At 34.9% G+C, this 24425-nt stretch overlaps 3 protein-coding genes across 5 annotated transcripts; 2 read left to right on the forward strand and 1 right to left on the reverse strand.

Annotated features, from left to right (window-relative positions):
- Window positions 1-629: 629 nt before the first annotated feature.
- Window positions 630-4167, reverse strand: LOC120264867 (charged multivesicular body protein 7). 3 transcript variants are annotated; one of them, XM_039272743.1, is made up of 8 exons: window positions 3913-4167; window positions 2931-2990; window positions 2291-2461; window positions 2008-2190; window positions 1772-1902; window positions 1448-1616; window positions 1176-1305; window positions 630-943 (listed from the first exon to the last, which is right to left on the reverse strand). In XM_039272743.1, exons 1-8 carry the CDS (start codon window positions 4123-4125, stop codon window positions 729-731), a joined length of 1272 nt encoding a protein of 423 aa, XP_039128677.1. In that variant the 5' UTR covers window positions 4126-4167; the 3' UTR covers window positions 630-728. The 3 variants fall into 3 exon arrangements, with proteins under 3 accessions (XP_039128677.1, XP_039128676.1, XP_039128678.1); XM_039272742.1 differs by having other exon boundaries at window positions 634-949; XM_039272744.1 differs by having other exon boundaries at window positions 637-949; window positions 2927-2990; window positions 3913-3969.
- A 9171-nt stretch (window positions 4168-13338) lies between these two features.
- LOC120265835 (transcription factor MYB61-like) lies at window positions 13339-15287 on the forward strand. Its single transcript, XM_039273812.1, has 4 exons — window positions 13339-13563; window positions 13751-13896; window positions 14015-14144; window positions 14264-15287. The coding sequence occupies exons 2-4, from the start codon at window positions 13764-13766 to the stop codon at window positions 15000-15002; spliced, it is 1002 nt and encodes a 333-aa protein (XP_039129746.1). The 5' UTR covers window positions 13339-13563; window positions 13751-13763; the 3' UTR covers window positions 15003-15287.
- A 5290-nt stretch (window positions 15288-20577) lies between these two features.
- Window positions 20578-21744, forward strand: LOC120264565. The gene is made up of 2 exons (XM_039272387.1): window positions 20578-21118; window positions 21465-21744. The coding sequence occupies exons 1-2, from the start codon at window positions 20626-20628 to the stop codon at window positions 21548-21550; spliced, it is 579 nt and encodes a 192-aa protein (XP_039128321.1). The 5' UTR covers window positions 20578-20625; the 3' UTR covers window positions 21551-21744.
- The last annotated feature ends 2681 nt before the right edge of the window (window positions 21745-24425 follow it).

The following is a 24425-nucleotide window of genomic DNA, read 5'->3' on the forward strand; positions in this document are numbered from 1 at the left end:
TATATATGTGATTATAATGCAAAAATTTCTATTGCAAGTTGCTTTGGTCTACATGCTGACTCTTTATTTGAAGCCGAGGCTGTGGCGTTGAAATCAGTTCTTCAATATCTATATCAAAACAAGTTGAAGCCTAAGCAATTGTTCATCACCCATGAGGAGTTAGCAAGAACTATTAAGTATGGGGTGCTTCTTCCATGTTGGAGAACCACAACTTTGATGGAGAATATTGGTGCCATGATGACTATTCTGGGAGACATTCAGCTGCATACCATTCCAAAATGCTGGGCCAAGGCTTCTTCTGGTTTAGCTGTTCTTGGCCGTAATTTACATGAGTTGACTCTTTTTCATCATGGCCATGAGCTACCAAATTGGATCATGAAGATATTTCAAAATTTGGGTCTTCACTACATTTAGTTTCTAGTCTCTTTTGTGTCTAGTTTTTTGTGATTAGCCTGTTTCTCTTCTCTAATTCCTTCTCTTGTAGCTTTTGTTTGTTTAGATCTTTGCTTTCAGTTTTTTGTTGGTTTGTTTTTCTTTGCTATGTTGTTTTCTCTGTTCTTTTAGTTTTCTGCTAATAAAAAGCTTTTGAGCTCCTTCTTATCAAAACTCCCAATACTGGCATTAATAATAAAGAGCTTATATGACTCATATTATACGGTAAAAATGAAAAAGTCAATTACGTTCACATATTATCAAGTATGCCACACAGAGGGGTATATCAACAGGGACTAGGTAGCCTCAAGACTGAGATTTGACATGGCTTTGCTCAATGATGTAGGTGATTCTTGTGATTTCACTTCCTTCGGCACACCGTCTTCTACTGGTTCGGCATTTTGAAGATGTGGTGTTTGAGATTTAGGGGTGTCTCCTGCAAGCTCTTCTTCCAATTTCTTGAACTCCTCTTCAACATCTTCATCTTCAATATCTACATATTGAAGTGTAGCTGATGCTACCAGAGCCAAGATTGAACAATGGTGAAAAGCATGTCGCAATTAATTGAAAGAGCACATTACCACATACAGCGTTGTGCACACACGCAATGCATGAATGATAGACCTCGATGATAAGCTAATATTACATTTCAATAATGCGATCGATACCTTTTGAAGCTTGCTCAGGATGGTTAAATATCATGTTTGAAAGAAGTTGATGGAAAGAAAAAAGTAACAACATACCTAGAGCATCATCAACTTGCTTCTGTGAAGCAACATTCTCCTCAAGATCTTGTAGATGGGTGTAAACTTCCTCGACAGTAACGTTGTTCTCCTTGATTGCTTGAGCACCAATTTGGATGGCTTCAGAAACCTTGGGCATTAGAATCATGCAAATGAAAAATAAGAAGAGGAAAATTATACTGGTGATGCTTCTATGAAGTGATGGAAAAGAGTTATGCTAAGAACTCTAACTATGAAATCATTGGTAAAAACATTTTATCCAAAAGACGGACCTTCTTTGTAGATTCAGCATTAGCAATTAAACCGAGAACTTCTTCCACTCTCTCCAAAAATGAGATGCATTTAGCCCTGCTTTCTGAGAACAACTTTACCTGCCTGATGTATCTGTAAGCAACTTGTTTATTACCAGATTTATGGGATGACAGTGCCATTTTTCTTGAACTGTCAAACAAGGAGACTGACATGAGCATGTTCATCATTTTCAAGAATTACTTTGAAGATGAAAATCACTTCAAGCATAGTCATAAAGTAAAGCTTATAATAAAAAATTTGAAATCACGCAGCCTACCATCTACCAGCAGCTGTTAAATAAGTACCTCTCCCATCTTTTGTCAATCACATCAAGTTGTTGTTGCAACTTCTCTGTTGTGCAAATAAGGTGCAAAACATCACAGTCAAGACTTGAGATATTGAGGACTGAAGCTGAAACAAGAGAAACTTTCACACCCTGAAGACATCAACCAAACTGAGCACTTCGATGAAATAGCCAATAACAATATGCAGTAGACATCATAATCAGCTGTATTACAAAGCAAAAGTCAGCATGTTATACCTCAATGAAGTCTTTCTTTTTTATGGAAAAGTATCGTGCTTTTCCACATTCACATAAATGGCTCAAAATTGCAAAAGCTTCATCAGGGGACTTACAAATGCTCTGGAAGCTCCCCATTGTAACGATGCAAGTTGAAGTCCAGTGGCTCTCAGCCAATATTTTAATGACATCGGCACATCTTTCCTGCAGATAGAAAAAACAGCTAAAAAATTGTCAAAATCAACTTAAAGTTCCATAGAGTATGAATGTAAATAATCTTTCAAGGCTGTCACAGGTAGTTTACCTGAAGACGTGTCTTCAAAATTAGATGATTTTGAAGGTTACCTTGTAAATCCCATGATTTTGAAATGCCTATAAGGTGTCCTACTCTTCTAAGCACCATATATAACCGCCCACTGGTTGGATCTAGTAGATCCTCTTTTAACAGAATATCACCATCTGTGTGCATTTCCCGCTGAGATGAGAAACACAAGTCAAACAGATCACAATGAAGGCTATATCTGGAAGCTATAGTCTCAGGTTAACAACTTTATAATAGTCTTAGATACCTAAGTTCACCAAAATTTTACATGATGCTTTAACTAAACTTTAAAGGAAGCAAGTAAAGGTTCAGGCCAAAATCTAAGATAACCCTCAAAGGGCAGCAGAACAAACTAGACTACTTAAATACATCTACAGTTTGGCAGTAACACTTGTACATGATGCAAAAAGTTTCTGACATAAATATTATTTATTATAGTGATCTTCAATGGTAAACTGATAGTTAAGTAAAAAGTGGAGGCATCAAGAGAAGCATTGGTCAACCAATAAAAAAATATATATATATATTTGCCAGCATAAAATGTGATGATAATCAAGGCTGCAGCAACTTTCACATGCAGTTATCTATAATTAGCAACACGAAAAATACAAAGCATACCAACCAGTACATGATCGATGCACAAAGGAGTTAAGCCTCCACGAGAAAACCAAACATTTTTCACCTAAAAGATAAAAAGGTCAGTATTAGATGTCATACAATGATATAACAGTATCAATAGAAGAAGGAAAATGAAAGAAGGCAAATTGATTTGTTCATGAAACACTCAACTCCTATCAAACTGTCACTTGACTGAAAAATCATTGTTCATTTAGTCTTCAGTAATTTATTCACATAGCAAATGGTCAAGCACTTAAAAAGATGCTATCACAAATGAACACTCAACTTGGAAAAAGGATTAAATATGATATGTAAGAGTAACTAAAAAAAAAACATCAAAGCAATGCCTATAATACTGTTCTACAATTATTGAAACTCAGAAAGCACATATTGCAGCACCTCTATATCCCTAAGTCACAAACTAAAGAGTGAATATTCTCACGCCAAAGATCAAAACATGCCAAAGTTATATCCTTGTACAAACGTGGAAGCAAACTCGTTCTGTATCATGTTTTTTTCGCGCCATAAATGAGTGTCACAGTAGATTAAATGACAAATTAAAACTAAGAATTTTTTTTTTCGTTTTTTTGAAAAAACCAAAAAAGGATAAGGTGATAACCTACATGTAATTAACAAATTAAAAGTTAGAACTTAAATCAACTACGAAACTCACCAAAACTCCATGAATTAACTACCGAAAGGCACTCAGATGATTCCAAATCCGCAACTCAAATAACACAGCAATAAACATAAATGAAAGGGAGAACAAAATCAAATTCCAGAACACCTCTATTCTTTTGAATTGCAAATGAAAACCATAATTTGATAAGAAAAAAAACCTCAAATAGGGAACTTGCACATATTCAAAAGAAATGTTCATTTTTTAAAATATATTTTCACTGATTGCACTGCCTAAACACAGGGAAAAAAAAACACAAAGAAACAGAAAAGAGAACGAAATGGCGAGGAATATGAAAGGTAAAGACCTCGGAGGCGTCAATGATGCAGACTCCGAGATGCCGAGCGATCTTAATGATGAGATCCCTCCAAAATAAGAAACTCGGTTCCCAATCCGATCTTTGCCCGCTGAACGCCTTGAACCGCGCGTTGCACACCACCTCGTCATCCCAATCGGCCACTTCTCTCCTCACCAGCTCCTCCACCGACGACGAGGCCGCCGCTGGAAAAGAAGAATCCATCGAAGAAGAAGAAGAAACACGAGACTCTTGACACTCTGAAACTCTGAGTATGCAAACGGGTCGGTTAACACCGAAAGGGATCCGAAAACAAAAGATCCGGCCCACTTCCTTTTTGGATCGGGCCATCATGTGTTGGAGAGAGACAAGGCCCAAGGGTTGTCTGATTCCTAAAGAGTATTTGGCCCAAATCCAGTTCTGAGCATCAGTGACCCACAAATGGTGAAACTAGACATGAGACCTAATGATCTCAATGCTAGCTCTATTTATCTTGGGTTTTTCACCATTGACATGCTTGGGACATTAATTAAATTGGTGTGACTGTTTTAGCAATAATTTTCCTTCCATAGTCACTATAAATGTATTATCTGTGATAAGTCTGTATTTTTAGCAATAATTACCTGAAAATGATTATTCTGGAAGCACTGAGCCTGTACAATCCTGTAAACATGCTGCTGTGAAAAACTAACAAAGAGATGGAGTGATTTTGCAGTGGCCATCATTCTCTTTGTCACCAAATTACAAGCATGCATGCTCTTTTTTTATATATTAAAAAAAGACGACAAACACTGTCTTTTACATGGGCGTGAATTAATTGCGACATTCACCCGTGAGTTAATTCCTCCAACGAGAATTCGAACCCTCACCATTTTACACACCGTATTACTAACCATTTGAACCAAGTGATTTCGGCAATTTCCTCTTGGTCCCCTGTTTGGCCTCTCTGTTCAGCTGCTCTGGTTAAACCATTGCAAGATAGCCCATTTGTTGTTGGATACAATGAATAGTAAAGTGATAGTGATGCAAATGAGAAGTAGTAAGTACAAAATTAATACAAAGAATGAAGAAGGCGTGGCGTGTGTTACTATTTAAGAAAGTGACTGGAAATCTCAAGTTACATATGATTAATTAATTATAAAAAATTTACAGTTACGTGAATCATAAAAAGCTTAATAAATTATGAGTTTTGAAGGCGTGAGATTGAAAGAAGGCTTCAACATCAGGAGATTGGAAGAAGTGCTTGGCTGCAGCTGTGGTGGCAGGGTAGTGGTCTTTCCTCTGTTTCCTTGGTGGTGGTGGTGGTGCTGTGGCTTGTGGGATTCTGTTCTCATCTCGCTTTGGTGTGTGGCACGTCTCATTCTCATCTTCTTCATTGGCAATAATGGCCACCTGATCTCTCCCCATCAATGGATGAATTAAGTATATAGTTGAAATGAAAAGAGAGACACTGTGACAGATAAGAGAGGAAGAATGAGGGGAATAAAAAGAGGAGATGAATAACAAGCACGGCAGGCATGAAGGGGAATTTCGGTTGGGTTTCTTTGTTTGCCGGGTCTTGTTTATTGTTGTTGAATTTGACTTTGGCTTGATGTGTTTACTTTGACTAGCTTTTGTATTGTGATAGCCAATGGGATGCAAGAGACAGAGACGTGTTTCTTTGACTTGTTGACTCCATTGGAGATGGGTTGACTGAACTGCCTCACAATGTAATTTGTTTATTTATTTATTTTTGGAAAAAATAGATTAAACTAGAAGAGAAACAAGATAAGTATAAGAGAGTACAATAACAAAATGAATATCTGACAATGGAAGTAGAAACAAAATAGAAAACAACAATTTGAGCAACACAGAGGACCAATAGCCCTGTCTTACATTCTCATCAAACCCATTACTCTTTATTTATTTATTTATTTATTTTATTATTTTTAAAAAATATTTAAACCATTTCAATTAAAACAAGGTAAGTACGCAATAACCCTCCACTAACCAAGAGTGAAGAAAACAAACGGTAAACAAAGAATAAAACGTTAGACTACCAAATGTGATACCACACTTAGAGTCCAAAACAAACAACAAATAATAAAAACCAAACACGAGAAACACACATGCTACCACAAAATCCCAACATCAAAAACTTCATCGTGATTTGGTCCTACACCTCCTCACCTATTGTAGTACCACTAATCTCCTTCGAGCGATGGCCTAAAAACTTTAAACTATGTCTAATGGTAGAAATGGATTCTTTAAACTTCGCTCTAAAACCCTTTGCAACTACTGAGAATCAAAAAATAAAATAAAATAAAATATCATGCAAAATATTATTATTAAAAATACCACCATTTCTAACAAGTATAATATTCCAAACAAAAGTTTTCACAATTAATTCCCCCACCCATTACTATTTTATGTTTTTAACTAAATGGTTTAAATAACAAGAAAATCAAAAGGAGTTTGTTGAAATAGTAAAGGCTTGGATCATTATGGTTTTAAGCTTTGAATTCTTACGTATATTAAAAAAAACCCTACTAAGGTCAACTCATAAGACTCCTAGAGCCTTGGGTCAATCACTCGAAAAGAAATAAAAATGAAAAAAATAAAATAAAATTTGTTTATAAAAAAATGAATACCTAATGTCTAATTAATTATAGATTTTGGACATTTTTATATGATTTTTGTCAGTATTTTATATTTAATTAATTATTTAATTTATGACAGATTAATTGATGATATTTTATTTTCATTTATATTTTGACAAAGTATCATAGCATAATTAAGTATCGTTCACTCATTACTTTTTATATCTGATCATGCATCATACTCTTTTGTTGCACTAGTCTAGTGTTTCATTACAATCTTGCATTAGCGTTTCTTATATCCATAGCGGATAAGAAAATGGTTAGAAAAGATAGTATTTACAGTGTTCACACATCATCATATTAAAAGTTTTTCTTTACGATGGAATTCAAGATATTTTTGACTTTTATTTATATTTTAATACTATTATTGAGAGGAATATTAGTGAGCAATGGGTCCAATTTTGTTTGTCTCTAAATAGTGCTTGTTCGTTGTGTTGATTGACGCCATAATGCCTGAATGTCTCTTCATCTTTTCCATGGTTTGCTGTGCTTTAATTGACATCTCTATTATCATCAACACAATGTAGAGTCTTCAAGAATGTCAAAGAAGGTATATCTTGCAATACTAGTTGTTATATACTAGTATTATATATGTTGCTCAAAATGTCATAGACTAATTGATTTTCATTTCTGTTATAATGAAATCTAATCATAAACATACACAATTAATATACAAGAAGTTTTCACTGTTGGGAAATAGTTCATTCTTTATTCATTCAAAAGATGTATATATATACATGTATGCCATATGGATTATTAAATTTTCCCATGACCATGAAACATATCTATATAACTGTGGCTTATTAATTAAGAGTGAATTAAGGCTGCCTAATTAATCAGGCTGAGATTGATGGCACACAGAGAGTGATTGTGATATGGGTTTGTTCATAAGATTGGCATGCTGGCTCTCTATCAATTCAAACATCAAAGGCTCCCAACTGTCCTAGAGCACAAATGAAGCATTCTTTGACTCTGGGACCCATCAAATGTCTTATCTCTCAACATCTATCTCCTTATATATATATATATATATACATACATAGCTGATAAATTAATAGTGTTGAGAATTATATAGGAGATAACAATAGTACTAAATAAGCATAATTAATTAGCGGTTGTGAATTAAGTTTTGATTAGAATGATGCTTAACTTGATCTGCTTTTGATAGTGATTAGACGTGTATGGTAGCTTTAGCAAAAAAATAATGATCAAGCATGAGTGATTGTCATTTTGATTGGAATCACTTAATTAATTGGGTGAGAAAGAGGAGGAACATGCAATGGAATCTTTTCTTTCTTTCTTTCTTTCTTTTTTTCCATCCTTAACTTTTAAGTATTGCAATATTGCATGTACTAATTTATATAGCCAAATCTAGTGATGTAAGCTGTGATGGAAGATGAATGTCATCTTCCACTACACTAATCAAGTAACTTAGTAGAACTTTCAATTTGAGGTGGCGTGGGGGACAAACACACACTTTTACCCAGACAATACTCTATGATTGATGTCTTAAAGGTTCTTTCCTTTTTTTGATCTGAATCTTTCTTTCTTCCTCTTCTTCTTGGAGTCCATTGCATGCCATTGATTCCTATCTATGGATATTTTAATTTTATGCAGAAAACACAAGAATAATAAACTATAGTCTATATATATATATATATGACACTAATTATTTAATAGAGAAGTAGAACATGATGCATGAGAAGATGACATTATAATATATAAAGCTGTAGATTAGATGATAAAGCTGCCGACATTGATTAGAGAACTTTTACTTACTCTCTTGTCTGTTGTTATGCTTAATCAATGAAGATTTTTCCGTATATTACTTGTCTGAAGGAGAGAAATTAAGTTATATGACTGATTAAATTAGATTAAATTAAATTAAATTAAGACTTCAGAGAACATCATCATCATTAATAGTAAGTAGATGCATGGTTGATATTTCTTGTCAAATGGTGGTCGTTGTTTTCCTAAATGCAAACTAAAGAAAAATCGGAAAAACCAATTAGATTAACAAAGAGAACAGCGCTGACTTTTTACAGCGGTGAGTTTTCTAGATCATTATTTTTGGAGTTTCACGGCGGCGACCGACAAAGATCACATGAGATGTGGGGTCCACCAAAGGACGTTTAGATGGGCCTAGTGGACCCCACTAAGAAGGGTATTGTAAGCACACGTGTTGGGCCGTGGGTAATGTCGCTATCCGAGGCCCAGAAGTCGCCCGTAAAAGCCGAGGGGCCGGGTTGGGAAAAAGAAACCATCCAATGATTAAAGGCCGTTAGCAGCCTCTTGGACTAGACCCCACTCTATCCTGGCCCACAACCCATTATTTATTTATTTATTTATTTTTAATAATAATTATTATTATTATGTTTTGGAAAATTTCAGAGAGACAAACAGATTAGGCAACACTGTTTTCAATTATTTGTATCCTTTATTGTGTCTTTTATGTTTTAGCACTTGATTGGTTTCCTCTGTGATGCTTGTTGATTAGTTTTTAGTTGAGTGGTCAGTAAAGTAGCTATAGTTAATAAAAGTGGATATATATGAAGAATTAGATGCATGCATTGCATTCGGTCTAATTATGCTACAGAGAAAACAGCGCTAGCTAGTGTTCCATGTGGCAGCTTGTTAATTAAGGAGTGAGTGAGTATTCACGTAGCTAGAGTTAATGACTAAGCATTTGTTTTCCCACAGTACCCTGGGTCTATTCATATGAAAGGTTCATCTTATAAATGTTAAGAATGCCCCTAGCTAGCTAGCTTCATATATATATACCATATGATATGATCCCTCATGTACTTTGATTAGATTGGTGACATAACATAAGAGTGATGAACTAATGAGGTCATCCTTCATTTTCTTCTCTCTTTATCATTCTCTTTTAATTAAGGTAATGTAATACGTACATATATATATATCATTTATGCATGCTTTAGTTTTCACCACGTAGCTGTAGTAGCTAGCAGTGATTATATATATATATATATATAATGATATTGGTTCAAATGGACTTGTTGGCATGGGCTGTTAATTAGTAGCTAGCGTAAGCAAGTAAGCTAATTACATTGGCGACATATATAATATCTCAGAGGGCCCTTGTGGGTGATTGCGTTCAAGGACAGAGAACCTAGACGTTTAATTTATATGCTTTTCTGATTCAACTTTGGCCCGCCCATGCATGCACACACATATATACGTGCATGCATGCATGCCTATTGTCTGACTTCATTTTTCAAGCTATGATCATCAAGGAATAATCAACCCTTTGTCATCATGCCAAATTATTGCCTTTAAAAATTTTAAATTTAAGTATATATATGTATACGTGAGAGCTATATATACTGATAGATTAATCTAGAGTACTTCCTGATATGACTTAAATTTATGGATGAACTTTATATGGTTGACATGGAGGGCATACCATGTGCCTACCTAATGGACGGACCAATGAATGGAGACTGTGCGGAATACTTTTCAATTAGGTTCTTTAAAACTTTATTATCATCTGTGTGTTCATCAAGAATTAATTAAGAACAGTGCTAAAGTCATGAGATGCTGGTCCTTTAAAAGTTCTGTTGCAAAGAGACAAATCAGGATTAATTAAAAGTATGAATGGAATTTAAAATCACACACACACACACACACACATATATATATATATAAGACTTGTTTTGGCTCATAAAGCAAGATGCTTTGAAGGACAATGATCTTTAATGCAACTTGCATGTTAAATAACAATCAAAGGACACGTTAAAGTCTTGCTTGACTTGATTAAATAAGTAATGCAATTAATATACAATGTGTTATATATCTCGTCGTCTCCACAACCTCAATAATTAAATTACTCTTTAATTAATTTCGTCTTTGAGGAAAATAGCAAGCATGTAGCAGTATTAAAAAGATCAAACAAGGGACAATAACAATATTAAAAAAAAAAAAACCGAAATAAGTGTTTCATTCCATGTGTGCCTCCAATATATATGGAGCAATTTTTTTATTTATTATTATTATTATTATTATTTATAAAAATGAAGAAACCACAATTTATTAAAAAAGAAAACAACACAAAAGTAACACAGAAAGAAGATAACAAAATATCAGTCTAAAACTAAAAAAAGACAACAAAACAGATAAGAAGACTACACATCCACCAATAACAGATGACTATATATTGGTGGATGAGGAGACTGTAAAAATCACTGAGAAGCATTAAGTGGCGGAATCAGTCACATCGCTTTATGAGATGCTAAAATATGCTAAAATTATCTGTAGCAGCTACCAAGGATTTCACGAAATTGAGGCTTCTTTGAAAAGTTACTAAAATAATGCATGCCGCACTCTGCAAAGTTGCTATCATCCCACATATGGAAAGTTTTGGTGCCACCATCCTTATCCTGTGATACACTTGAATGGAAAATGACATTGTCTTCAATGGTTACTGTTTTTGCATTGGAGCTAGATGGAAATCTTAAAGAGCATAGTACAATGATTTAAAAACAATATCAACCTTGAATGATGTTGTTTCTTTTATGTTTGTGTATGAATATATATATAAATATATATATAGATATTGTGTTTGTGTGTGAGTGTGTGTGTGTGTGTGTGTGTGTGAGTGTGTGTATCAAATGATGAATGGTTTGATTCCATAGAACTAATTAATTAGCTTATGGCAAAACTATAAGGACTACAAATGAAATGATGGTTTTCTTTGAAAGTCCTTCATTTATAATTAACAAGGAAAGGGACATGCATGGTGATTAATCGCATTAAGTTAGTGGGGACTTTTGATTTCCTCTTTGTTCTTTGTCGGTGGAGAAGTACCAGGAAAAAAAAACAGAATATAATATTCCAGCAGTTACCAAGGGCCATCTTTTGTAAGTTGTAATGTTGAGACTTAAAAATTAATCTTCACTGCAAGTGCAACACCTTCTAAATTAATATATACACATGCATATTTAATTACTTCAATCAATTTCATCGATCGTATGTCATTGTATAAGTATTAATTCTTCATTTGTGACAGCTTTTAAACAATAACATACACCCCATGCAAGATGAACGTAACAGATATTTTGATATATCTGTTAATCTATATATGTGTGTGTATATGCATGTATATTTCAAGTTAGTCCAAAAAAAATGATTAGCTTTCATAATAATTGGTCCTTTTAATTTCATGACTAAGTTTTGACGTCAACCTAGCTATATATATATATATATGTATATATATACTGGCTCATATATAAACCATGCTAGTTAAAGCTTTGAATGAATACGGAGAAATAGAGTGGTTTTATCAAAAATAAATAAATAAATAAAACAAAATAAAACTCTTTTTGTATATCATGAGCTATCTTACAAAAAGTTTAATTTTTTTTTCTTTTGTTATGTCCCATGGAGCCAAAAAGGCAAAGGGACCAATCTGATCTAAACTAAAAGATAATATTGACAAAAGGAATTTCTGACAAAAAAAATACAAATTTATATTTAATTAATTACTTATATAATTTGCTTTGGAAGTGGTTCTTTTCTCAAAGGTAGCAGCGCATACTTGAAAAAAAAAATGTATACCTTTGTTGGATAGTTTTTTGTAATCAATAATTGATTTGGTGGTTTATGGTGAAATTAAGAACTTAATTAGAAATTTTGTCATGGTTTAGGGACAATGAATGAAGAGTTGAAAAGGGGCCCTCCTCAAAGCTGGAAACAGCATGGATTTGAGGTGCTTTTAGAAATCAAGTATTGTTTATGAGCATATATAGACTACTACTCTTATTATTTGGTTTCACACTTTTGATTTAATCTAAAATTAATCAGGATCACATGAACTCAATCAAGCTTTTGTATAAATATATATACCCCTCCAATCATTCATTCATCTAAATGGAATTAACTACTATTTGATTTTTTTTATAATTCATATGTATATCATTGTTATTTATATAAAATTGGATAAATTATGTTTACCCAAAAAAACAAGCTTCTTGATTTATATCAATCATTCATCTAAGTGGAATCAACTACTATTTGATTATTTTATAATGCACATGTATATTGTTGTTAATTATATAAAAAAAAAAACAAGTTTCATGATTTATATTATTACCTAAAAAGCAAGCTTCAAACCTAATTCTTCCTCTGAAGAATGGTTGTTCTCATAGTTTATATAATAAAAATTCTTTTGATAGTTTGGATAATAACACAATTTTTTCGGATCATAAAAAAAATTATTTGAAAAACTTAAAATCTTACTTTAGATATCACATTTGTTTTAACATAACTATAAACTTTTTTGCGATTTGATGCATGTTATAAAGAACAACAATAAGGATGATAAACAACATGTATATTATGTTACCTATCATTATATTTATTAAGACCATATTCAAGCTACTATTTTTAAGATTCATTAAAATAAAATAGCAAGTAAAGAAGTAACATATTAGTAGAAATGATAACAATATAAGAGAAAATATCTAAATATCCACTATTAACAGAGGAAGACTGACACCGTAGTGACATCAAAAATTTGTCAAAAATGAACCATATCTTGTTTTTATCCACTGTTTAAAATATTTTAAGAAAAAAAAACACAAGATTTCCCACAACAATCAAGCTTCCTTAAAAAAAAATAAAAATGAAATTAAAAAATAAAGTGAAAGAGTAACTGTCCCAACAGACATTAATTCCCCCAAAGTGAGAGAGAGCATGGTGAAGAAAAGGCACATGCAAGAGAAACCAAAGATATATATATATATATATATATTATATTTAATAAACTACTGCCCCCCCTTGAACTCCAATCAGAATTCACACCTACTAGACTTTTGATTGATGGTTTGAGGCCCCCTCCCTTCCTTCCCATCCCTTTATCTGCTGCTTTTTGTAGCTCATCCCTCATCTTCATTCTCCATGCTCCATTCCCTCAGCTGAGTGTGCTCTTCTCACACCATCCTCAGCAATTGTTTCACTGCTCTGCTCTATTTCCTGATCATCTGTCTTCCTCCACTAATCCACTGTACTACTACTGCCCAATCTTTTTCTCCTACATTCTCTATTATCTTGTCCAAAGCCTAGTATTAAGACTAATTAATACTAGCTAGCTAGTTAAAATAACTAATTAGGCCCACTTCTTCTTATTTGTTATATAACATCTTCTTCTTATCTTCTTCTTCTTCTTCTTCTTCTTCTTTTCTTGGGAGCAGTACTATTATTGAAATGGGAAGACACTCCTGCTGTTACAAGCAAAAGCTAAGGAAAGGACTTTGGTCTCCAGAAGAGGATGAGAAGCTCTTGAGGCATATATCCAAATATGGTCATGGCTGCTGGAGCTCTGTTCCCAAACTAGCTGGTACACCTATCTCTCTTTACACTTAGTCTACAACAACAACAACAACAACAACAACAATAATGCTAATAATTGCTTAAAAATATTCACATGAAAACTATTTCTTATTTTTAATTTGCAGGTCTTCAGCGTTGTGGGAAGAGCTGCAGATTGAGGTGGATAAACTACTTGAGACCTGATTTGAAAAGAGGTGCATTCTCACAGCAGGAGGAGAACCTCATTATCGAACTCCATGCAGTCTTGGGCAACAGGTATCATTAAATTTATATATAACAATTCTGATTCACCCCAAACTTCTCTGCTGATAATAAACCTCTTTTTTTTTAAAAAAAAATATATATATATATTTTTATTGTCTTTCAATTCACAGGTGGTCTCAGATTGCTGCACAGTTGCCAGGAAGAACTGACAACGAAATAAAAAACTTATGGAACTCATGCATAAAGAAAAAATTGAGGCAGAGAGGCATTGATCCCAATACACATAAACCACTCACTGAGGTGCATGAGGCTGGAGAAGATAAGGCCCCCCCTGACAACGTTGACCACCTTTCACCCAAGACAGCAGTTGAATCAGCTTCTAGTTTGATGCCAGTTATGAACTCAACAAGTACTTCAATGGGATATATTCCCATTGCTGCTGATTGTGGAAGCAGCAGCAATAGCAGCAGCAACAACAACAACAACAACAGTCAGACACTTATCTGGTTCAACCCAGAGTTGAACAGCAACTGCAACACAATGCTCTCCTCTACTTCCATGGGTCTGAAGCCAATCATTGACCTCCATCTAGAGAACACTAGCAGCAGTGGCAGCACCCTTCCTTACTGGGAGGCTGGTAATCCAAGTAACAGCAGTGGAAGTACAGTAACTAATACAAATGGAATTGAGTTGCAGAGCAATGGGAATGGTTCCTTCTTTGACAACAGTTTCTGCCAGTGGGCTGACTTAGCACCTGCTAAACAAGTTCAGATCCAAATTGAAGCTGAACCCGAGGACCTCAAATGGTCAGAGTACCTCCAAGGTTCCTTTTCAGTACCAGGAGCAACCATTCATCGCCAACAACCACCTTTGTACAGTGACATTAAGTCTGAGAACCACCAGCTTTGAGATTGATGGCTTCAATACTTGGCACCAAAACCAGCTTTTGAACAGATTCAGACATATTTAGATACATCAACTCTTGATTGAACATATCTTCTCTGATTCTTGAAGGTGTGATGTGTCATAGAATTTTATTTTATTTTTTCTCTCTTTTCTTTACTATGTTGTTGTTATTATTATTATTATGATGTAAATAGGATTCTTATGCACTGTTGAAGCTCCATCAACCTTTTACTTATCTTCTTGAGAATTGAAGGGATGAGAAGCGCAGAATAAAGCTTGTTTACAATATCATCATGTTGGATTATTACCATTACGAGTACAACACCTTTATTTTCTGAAGGCATATGCATGAATGAAGTCTGTCCATTTTTCTCTGGTTCACTCACTCATCTTTGACAACTGCATTAATTAATCTTCAGTCTGCATATTTTGTGCCAAAGTCATGAAATGGATAGAATTGAATTGAATTGGCTCTATGATATAGAAAAATCACATAAAAGAATAGCAACAGATAAATAAAAGGACCATCAAATCAAGTTCAAGTCATCCACAGAGAGTTGTAGCCAGCTACAGCTCTAGGGAAAGTGACCCGGCGTAAATTAATGGAAAAGCATATCAGTTTGTCTCTTCTAAGCAAAAGTAGAAGAACAGATGCGTGAGACACATGTCTATATGCATGTTTGTAACTTGTTAAGTGGTTTCAATTATGTAAGTCTTTGATATTTTAGAAGAGTCTGACAATGAAGTGCTTGCTCTGCTCTTTGTGTCATCATCCTCTAGAGTACATATACAGTAGTGGTGCCAAAAACTACAAGGTACGAGCTATGAACACTCGAGAAGATAGAGGTCTTGTAGGACTCTAGGACCATCATCTATCAAGTCTATAACCTTGTATGTTGATTTTGTGTACTTTTGTCATGTTCATTCGTTGATTAATTCTTATCCTTTCACAAGAAACTGTGGGCGATGGTGCTTTTGTGGGCACACACACACACACATTAGTCTACACAGACACAGAGAGAAAGAGGCCATTAATTTGGAGTTCATAGCTAGCTATAAAACCATGTCATCATGAAAGCAATGACTTTAACTTGTTAGGAGACAAAGTGATTATAAAAGAAATTCATGAGACTTCATTTAAACTTTTCAAGTGCACCGACTAATTGATGATATATCTAGTTGAAATTATTAGGAAGGGGTGAGACAATATCTTAAAGAGGACTTAAGTGAGCTTGTTGAGTCCTTGTAGGTTTATAATGAACATTGAAGAAAAAGGGATGCTAAAAACAAATGGGGTGGTCTGTGATCGAGTGCATATTTATGATCAAAATGGTTCTTAATTATGATCCATAATCATCAGTAAACAAAATACCATATAAATCAGAGGTTATGCCAGTACCTTTGGATGTTAAGAGAACCAAAATACTGATTTTTTTTTTAATTAGGAAAAACTATATGATACTTATTAATTGAAGATAATTTAACTGCTATTGACTTTTGATCAATTGCCACCCAATATCATGTGTATAGTGTTTGTATATTTATTAAAGAGACGGGTTCAAGACTCAATTCAAGCATAATAGAGGTTATTGAGGTAATAATTCAACATACATTAATGTTTTGTCTATTTTGTCAAAAGAAAAAAAGAATTTAATTACAAAACAGACAAACAAACTATAGATTTCAAACATCATATAATTGGGTCGATATAAGAATCCAAATAAACTAATTCCAATTGGTCAAGTTAAGGACTTTCCATCTCACACCCCCGTAAGTAGGTCCTCACAAATAATTTGATCTCAACAATTATAGTGTTGATCTATTTGTGTGCTTGAGTAGCTTCAAGCTTGAAAAATATTAAAATTTATTTTATAAAATTAAAAATCATTGAATCTTATGTAAGTGTTTTTAAAGTAAGTTGGGAACAAATTTTAAGCTTCTTCCAATGCCAAATAGATTTGAGATAAATTTATTTATTTATTTATTTATTTTTTAATAAAACTGGATAAAAATACAAATTTATTATTTAAAAAGTACAACAACATGAAACCATACTATACATGAAAAGATAAAAAAATAATAAAAAAAAAGAACAAAAGGGGTTGGGATAGATTATTAGGAGAGAATAATATGCTTACAAACATCAAAACAAACTAAATAAATAAAAAAGAGAAATCAAAGATGCATCGGTGTTATGTTAAAAGTCCAAATTTTAGTACTAGAAGGGTGGGGCCTCACTAGTAGTGAGGGCACTGTTTTTAGCACTAGAAGAGTTGTAACGGAAGTCAAATGAGCACCTAACAGTAGAAACAAAATTACTAGTAAAACCTCTTTGTGAATCTTGAAATGAACATATGATTGATTTTAGTAATAATAGAAATAGGGGCAAGAGAATACTAGTTGAAAATATGCTTATTTTTTTCGAACTAAATGTTCAGAGAATAGCTCTCACAATGAGGACTCCAGCCATCGCGATGTTGAGATTTCAAGTTGGCAAGCAAAGAGGCCCATGTATTCGATATAGATTGAGGAAAAGTTTACTAGCCCAAAAATTTGGCCAAAAATGCCAATGAGTATTCTGAGCTCACATCTCATGAAGAAGTGATAAGTGGTACCCACAAATCTATGTCTAAGAACACATGTAAATGGTATTACATTTCCGCTTAGCCAATATTTTAAGGTAAAGATTTTATTATCTCATAACAACAGATTGAATATTACCGGTTTATGTGGTAAGCCACTCTCCAAACAGAATTATAGAAAAGACATTTGAGACTACTATCGATGAGGAATTTTATAAAAAGATATATCTAAAAAAAGATAATTACTTGTTAAGGAGGCTGATTAATTTTTTATAAAGGATCAATTAATTTATAACATTATAAATTTGTCAAAAAAAAAATTTTTTTTTAAGTAAATAAACCCAATTCATTTAAACTAAAACTTTAGAGGATACCAAGGAACACAAAGTAGAGAAACACAAATAGAGTCCAATGAGATTGAAGACACTTAACAAACTTAACAAAAACAAACAACAATTATTACCTACTAACCAAAACACACAAAACCCTGATAGGAGCAAAACACAGAGGTATGTTAATATGAATAACTTAATCCCATCCTCCTTTGTTCTTTAATATCCATTAAAATCTATCCGCCATCCAAAAACCTCATGCATATATTGACCAGGATGAGAACGGCCTGGAGGATATATGATTCAATAGTCATGGGCCAAGCCCAACTCTAGTTTTTTTATACCAGAAACAATATCGCTTCCTATTTCATTATTTACATGTTTCTACATAATAATAAATTTCTCATGTTACAAACGTTTTCATATATACCGAGACAATCAAGATCAAGTGGTGATCATTTTGATTGAATTTTGATCCTTTGCTAGGCGTATCAAATAATAACAATACTAAAAATTCATCAATATATATAGTCATAATAAACTAAGTCCAAACATTGGTCCCCCTTCTGAATTTTTGATTCTCACATACATCATTCATACAAGCGCTAATAGACAATAATGACTTGATCATACAACTGACACAAAGGACATTTTATGCACATGGACCCATCTTTGATTGATGTATTTTAAGTGATCCATACCCAATTACACGTCTAAGATAGGGACACCAAGATTCTTAGAAATCCTAAAGTCATACAATATATCAATAAAGGCCATATATAAAAAATGCTCTTTTGTAGAGAGACATGAGTGGATGTTAACCTATGATCAAGCTGCACCATTTATTAGTTTTAGAAGAGCTCAACCAATTGAGTCTGCCATCATATGAATTTGTTTTATTGACTTTATTAATTATTCATCACATAAAATCTCTATATGTAAGTCCAAACCAATCCTCTCCACTAAACTGATCCAAATTTCACACTCTCCACATCCATTCACTATCCCATGTAGGTCCTGCAATTAAATTGACCATTCAACAACCATAATCACTAGTGCATGATGTAGGTCCATGTGTAATTTGGAAAATATAATATATAACTTAATCATGGTGATAAGGTTATCTATCTCATCTAATTAAAACGTTTAACCAAGAATATACATCCACGGATAATTAATGAGTTAAAGCTTGATACATAACTTTGCCATCCCGTGCCATAAAATTCCAAAGAATACATAACGCTTGGTTAGTCATTTTCCTCCGCACTCCTAATTAATACTCAAATGTACGGATGCATTATTCATTTATTTGGTGGCCTAATTGAATTCTTAATCTATATATTATTATTATTAATAGAATATAAGTGTTTCAACATGAAAGTTTATTAAAAGACATATAGACACACACCAATTACAATGGTTTATTTTATCCTCGACGAGGATCTATTAACTTAAATAAGCATCACATAAAATAATAAAAAAATTTATTTACAGACTCATAAAATTTATAAAAATTAAATAAAAATAATAAATTCTCTTACCAGGAAATTGATATAATTTCTCCTACGTACAAAAAAATCCACTTAAGAGTGATTTAAGTAGTGTTGATTTTTTTTTTAAATAAAGTGGATAAACCACAATTTATTGAAAAAGAGGAACAAAATAGTACAAACTCAAAGCAGAACAAACTCAAACAACGACAACTAAACAAGAAAGACTGGGTTGAAACCTCACCAGTAGTAAGGTTAACATCAAATAACCAAGAAAAAAAAACAGAGATAAGAAAGGAAAACTAGGTCGTGAAAAACAACTATCCTGAGTCAGCGCAGACTTTGGGCCAGCGAGAAAGATAAAGTGGACTACTCCTGATTCAAGTTAAGCCCAGTGTCGCCGGAGAGGCTTGCAACTCTTGTGCTCAAGAAGCTGAGTGAGCGTTTGATTCTCTGAAAGACTTCGGTGTTTACCTCCAGTCGATTTTGAACAACCTTATTAACAACTAACAACATCAATAATTATTATTCAAATTAATTATAACACCTAAATTTTAAACTCACTAGTTCGCAAACCTAGACACCTCAAATATTCTCCGTTTTATTTTTTGTTTGGCTTGCATGACACTTTCACATGAAAACATTAATAAGTCATTCATGCCATCATTTTCACTTTTAGTCCACTTGTAACACTGAATAAATTGTAACACTTTTTCTCTCCTCATAATCTTAATATAATATTAATTATCCAAGTAACTAAAATCCAATTTGAGTATGAGATTGGTCAATTACAGTCAACAAGTTTAAGTCTTTAATTAACCTCACAGAATTAGGGTGACTTTTTACCTTTTAAGTGGACCCCACACGTGGGTGCTCAGTGCTCTTATGAGGTGCTAAATGAGGATAAGAACCAAAGTACATGGCCCACCGTGGCAACCCAAAAAGGACACGTTTTCTCTAGAAGTGGGCCCAAAGTGACATGGCCACACCCGTGTGTCGTTTCTATGTCTGGCTGTTCTGTTCCTCTCTTTATCCACCGTTTATTTTACCTCGAGATGAACAAAACAATATATCAGTTTTTTTCTGCTAAAATTGGTAAATTGGAAGGGTATATTCGTCATTTTAAAACATTTTTATATAATTAAATAAGAGTAGTGAGAGAGGCCAACCAGAGTCACAGACACTGTGCTGTGCCTTTTCGGATTTCCGAGAGATAATTAAGATGGCAACGGAGGAGGAGGAGACGATCCTGGCCGTCCATTCACCCACCGACGACTCCGACGGCGAGGATGACCACCTCTCAGCCAGACGGATGTCACAGCTCTCCATCGAGACTTCAGAGGGGGAGGTTGCTGACGGGGAGCTCTCCGACAATGATGATGTTCATGAGTCACCGTCGCCGGTCGTAGTGTTTGGGTCGCTCCCAGTGACTCCGGTGAGGAGGAGGAGAGGGAGGCGAGGGAAAGGGAGAGATGGGTGGGTGGAGAGGCAGTGGGAGAGACGGCGGAAGAGAGAGGAGGGAGAGTGTCGGCTGCTCGTCCGACGAAACGGACGGCCAGGATGCATTACCATGGATATTGATGAAGTGAAGGCTTGTCGGGAACTTGGGATCGAACTCCAGCCGTTGGATTGGACTGTCGGCTTCTCGGGATCTGCGCTGGATACAAGCAGCGGTGGAGATTCTCCTGTTCCTAACTGGAGGATCTCCAATCCAGGTACTCACTTGACTTACTAGTAATATGTTACGAGATGTAATCATACGATAGTATTATTATTATTATTATTATTATTATTATTATTATATTTATATTTATCTTATCGTCGTAGTCATGGTACCTTGTCATGCATATATATATATATATATGAAATAATTATGCAGATCAAATATATTATTATGGGTGAATGAGGAGGACCAGAGCAGGCACACAAGTACGCATCAGTGGCTGGTGCTTTTAAACTTTTGATTTAATTTTTAGGCAACTAATTAAACCAGGAAGTTAATTTGTTGATGTAATGATGCATGATCAGTTTGTGATATATAGTATGTATGCTTTGATGCAGGTGATAATCCGGAGGACGTGAAGGCCAGGCTGAAGATGTGGGCACATGCTGTGGCACTGGCTTCATCAACCAGCTTCAGCGGATGAGAACCATTTCCATTTATCCCTTAATTTTGTACATTATATATATATATATATATATATATGGTTAATTAGGTTGAGACTGTTGTAATTACAGTTTGAATTTTTTGAGTAAGCATTTTGGTTGTCTTGTAACCTGTGCATCTTTTGTTCTAATCAATGTTTTCGTAATCGGACCGGAAAATGAACCGGCCAAACAACTAGTCATGGATCAATCGGTTAAACCGAATAACCCGGTTTAGTTGAACCGGATGACGTAATATATATATTAATACAAGTATCAATTATCCAAGCTCACATGTATTTCATTATTTCAAGGGTAATTCAAACAAATGAAAATAACTACAACATGATATCAAATAAATAAAAACAAAATGGTAAAACAATAGACCAGGTGTTCCCATGATGTGTTACAATCGGCGGCATGGATCAGTTCTCCGAGTGCCAAGTACCCGTGCTCGCTCGGTGACTCCAGCAGCATGTCCAGCGCCGTCAAACCTGTATGGTTTCTTGCATTCACTTCTATCCCTTCTTTGTTTAATAGACTCTGTAAGAAAGCCATGAATCCATGAACCAATTAAGCATCAATATAATTATATATATATACATAGAGTTGTCTTCTGGCTATAGCATGGTGTAAGATGGTGTTGCCTTTGTCATCTTGGAGATTCAAAAGCTCATTAAAATCATCATCAACCTCTAGCTTCTTCATTAAGAACTCAAGTGTCTCAAAGGAGTTGGACTGAACGGCGAGGTGGAGGATGCTTTAATTTTGGTATGTGAGTGCTGTTGTTGACTCTAGACATACCTTGAGAGTTCTTCCAAAATGTCAATCCTGGCTTCCATGGCTATGGTGTGGATTGGTAACTTCCATCTTTGTCTTTCAGAAAACAAAGATGAGAGCCAATCTTTATGATCAAAAGCTTAACTATTTCGAGGTGGCCATTAGATGAAGCCAAGTGCAGTGCTGAAAGACCTCTGGGGTTGAGCTCTAAAGCAAGATGAGGGTTCCTAATGATGAGCTCATTTGTTAAGTCAGTATATCCAAGTGAAGCTGTAATATGGAGTGGGTTGTGATCACTAGATGCAGGGATGCTGCTCAGGCTGTGAAGGAGGAGCTCTGAGGAGGCTGTGTCAAAACTCAAAAGAATCAAAAAGAACTTAAACTTAAAAGTTTAAAAATAAAAAAAATTAGAACCGGGGTCAACCCGGCCGGTTCGGCGGGTTTGACCGAGTTTGACCGGGTCAACACCCGGTCAATGATTTATATTGAACCAGACCGTGTTAGGTAGCAAGCTGCTACTAGGTCCAACCCATGGTCAGATGGTTTTGTTGACTTGTCCAAGTCATTGTGCGTATTTTTGGGTTTTCACTAGAGGGCTCTTTAACACCCACTTCCCTTTCGTTTTTACCAAGGGGTGAAAGGAAAAGAAGAGGATCAGTTGGGCTGAAAAAGGGAGAACAAAAGAAAACAAGGAGAAGAAGAAGATTGACTCCTTGGAATGATGTTTTGATTGATTCATCTTCAAGGAGATTTGGTAAGCTCTTGCTAGAGTGTTCACCTGAGCATGTTTGCTCGCTTTGTTTTGTTTTTTTCTTCTTGTAATTGTGATCTTAAGTTAGGGCATCAACTTGAGATTGATTGTGTAATTTGTTCTCCCCTGCTTTTCAGTGAAAAATTGCTTGCCGATGCCCCGTGGTTTTTCCCTCGCTTTTGTAGGGGTTTCCACGTAAAAATCGAGTGTGTTTTCTTTTGCTTGTTTACTTGGTTGTGAGTGTGTAACTTTCATTTTTCTCTAAGTGTGATCCGATCAGAATTGTTTTCTCCCCGTCAGTGGTATCAGAGCTTTGGGTTCGAATAGAGGAAATGGAAGGAAGTTCAGGCACCATGGTGAAGCTCAACAACTCTAACTGGATGTTGTGGAAGCCCAAAATGGAAGACATCTTGTATTGCAAGGAGATCTTTGACCCAATTGAGTATAAGGGAGAAAAGCCGGATGATGTAGAAGAGAAGGCATGGAAGAAGATGAACCGAGTTGCTATCGGCACTATTAGACAATGGTTTGATGATTCAGTATTTCATCATGTTTCCAGTGAAACTTGTGCCTATGCTTTGTGGACCAAATTGGAATCTTTATATGAAAGGAAGACAGCAGGGAACAAAGCCTTCTTGATTAGGAAATTGGTGAATTTGAAATATCAAGAAGGAGGTTCTATTGCAGAGCATTTGAATGAAGTTCAAAGCATTGTGAATCAGTTGGCCTCTATGAAGATGACTTTGGATGATGAGCTTCAAGCTCTCTTGCTCTTGAGTTCACTACCGGATAGTTGGGAGACATTGGTGGTCTCCCTCAGTAATTCTGCACCTAATGGGGTGCTCACCATGACTCTTGTGACATCAAGCCTCCTAAATGAAGAAACTAGGAGACAGTCCACTAGTTCAGAGAGATCGGCTGCTTTTATCACTGAACAAAGGGGAAGGCGCAAGAGTCGTGGACCTCAAACCCGTGGGAACTCAAAGGGAAGATCCAAGTCAAGAGGGAAGAAGAAAATTGAATGCTACTATTGTCATCAGTTTGGGCACATGAAGTATCAATGCCCAAAGCTCAAGAAAGTGGAGAAAGACAAGACTCAATCCAAGGATGACGAGAATGCCGCAGCTGCTGTCTCGAGTGATGTGGTGATCTTATCTGTAGAAGAATGTCTTCATGTATCCTCCTCAAGCATTGAGTGGGTGGTAGATAGCGGTGCCTCATATCACGCTACTCCAAGAAAAGAATATTTCTCATCCTACAAGGAAGGTGACTTTGGCACAGTCAAGATGGGCAACTCTAGCCACTCATAGATTATAGGAAGTGGTGACATATGTCTTGTCAGTGAT

The sequence above is a fragment of the Dioscorea cayenensis genome, chromosome 7 (genome assembly GCF_009730915.1).
Source record: "Dioscorea cayenensis subsp. rotundata cultivar TDr96_F1 chromosome 7, TDr96_F1_v2_PseudoChromosome.rev07_lg8_w22 25.fasta, whole genome shotgun sequence".
Lineage (NCBI taxonomy): Eukaryota > Viridiplantae > Streptophyta > Magnoliopsida > Dioscoreales > Dioscoreaceae > Dioscorea > Dioscorea cayenensis.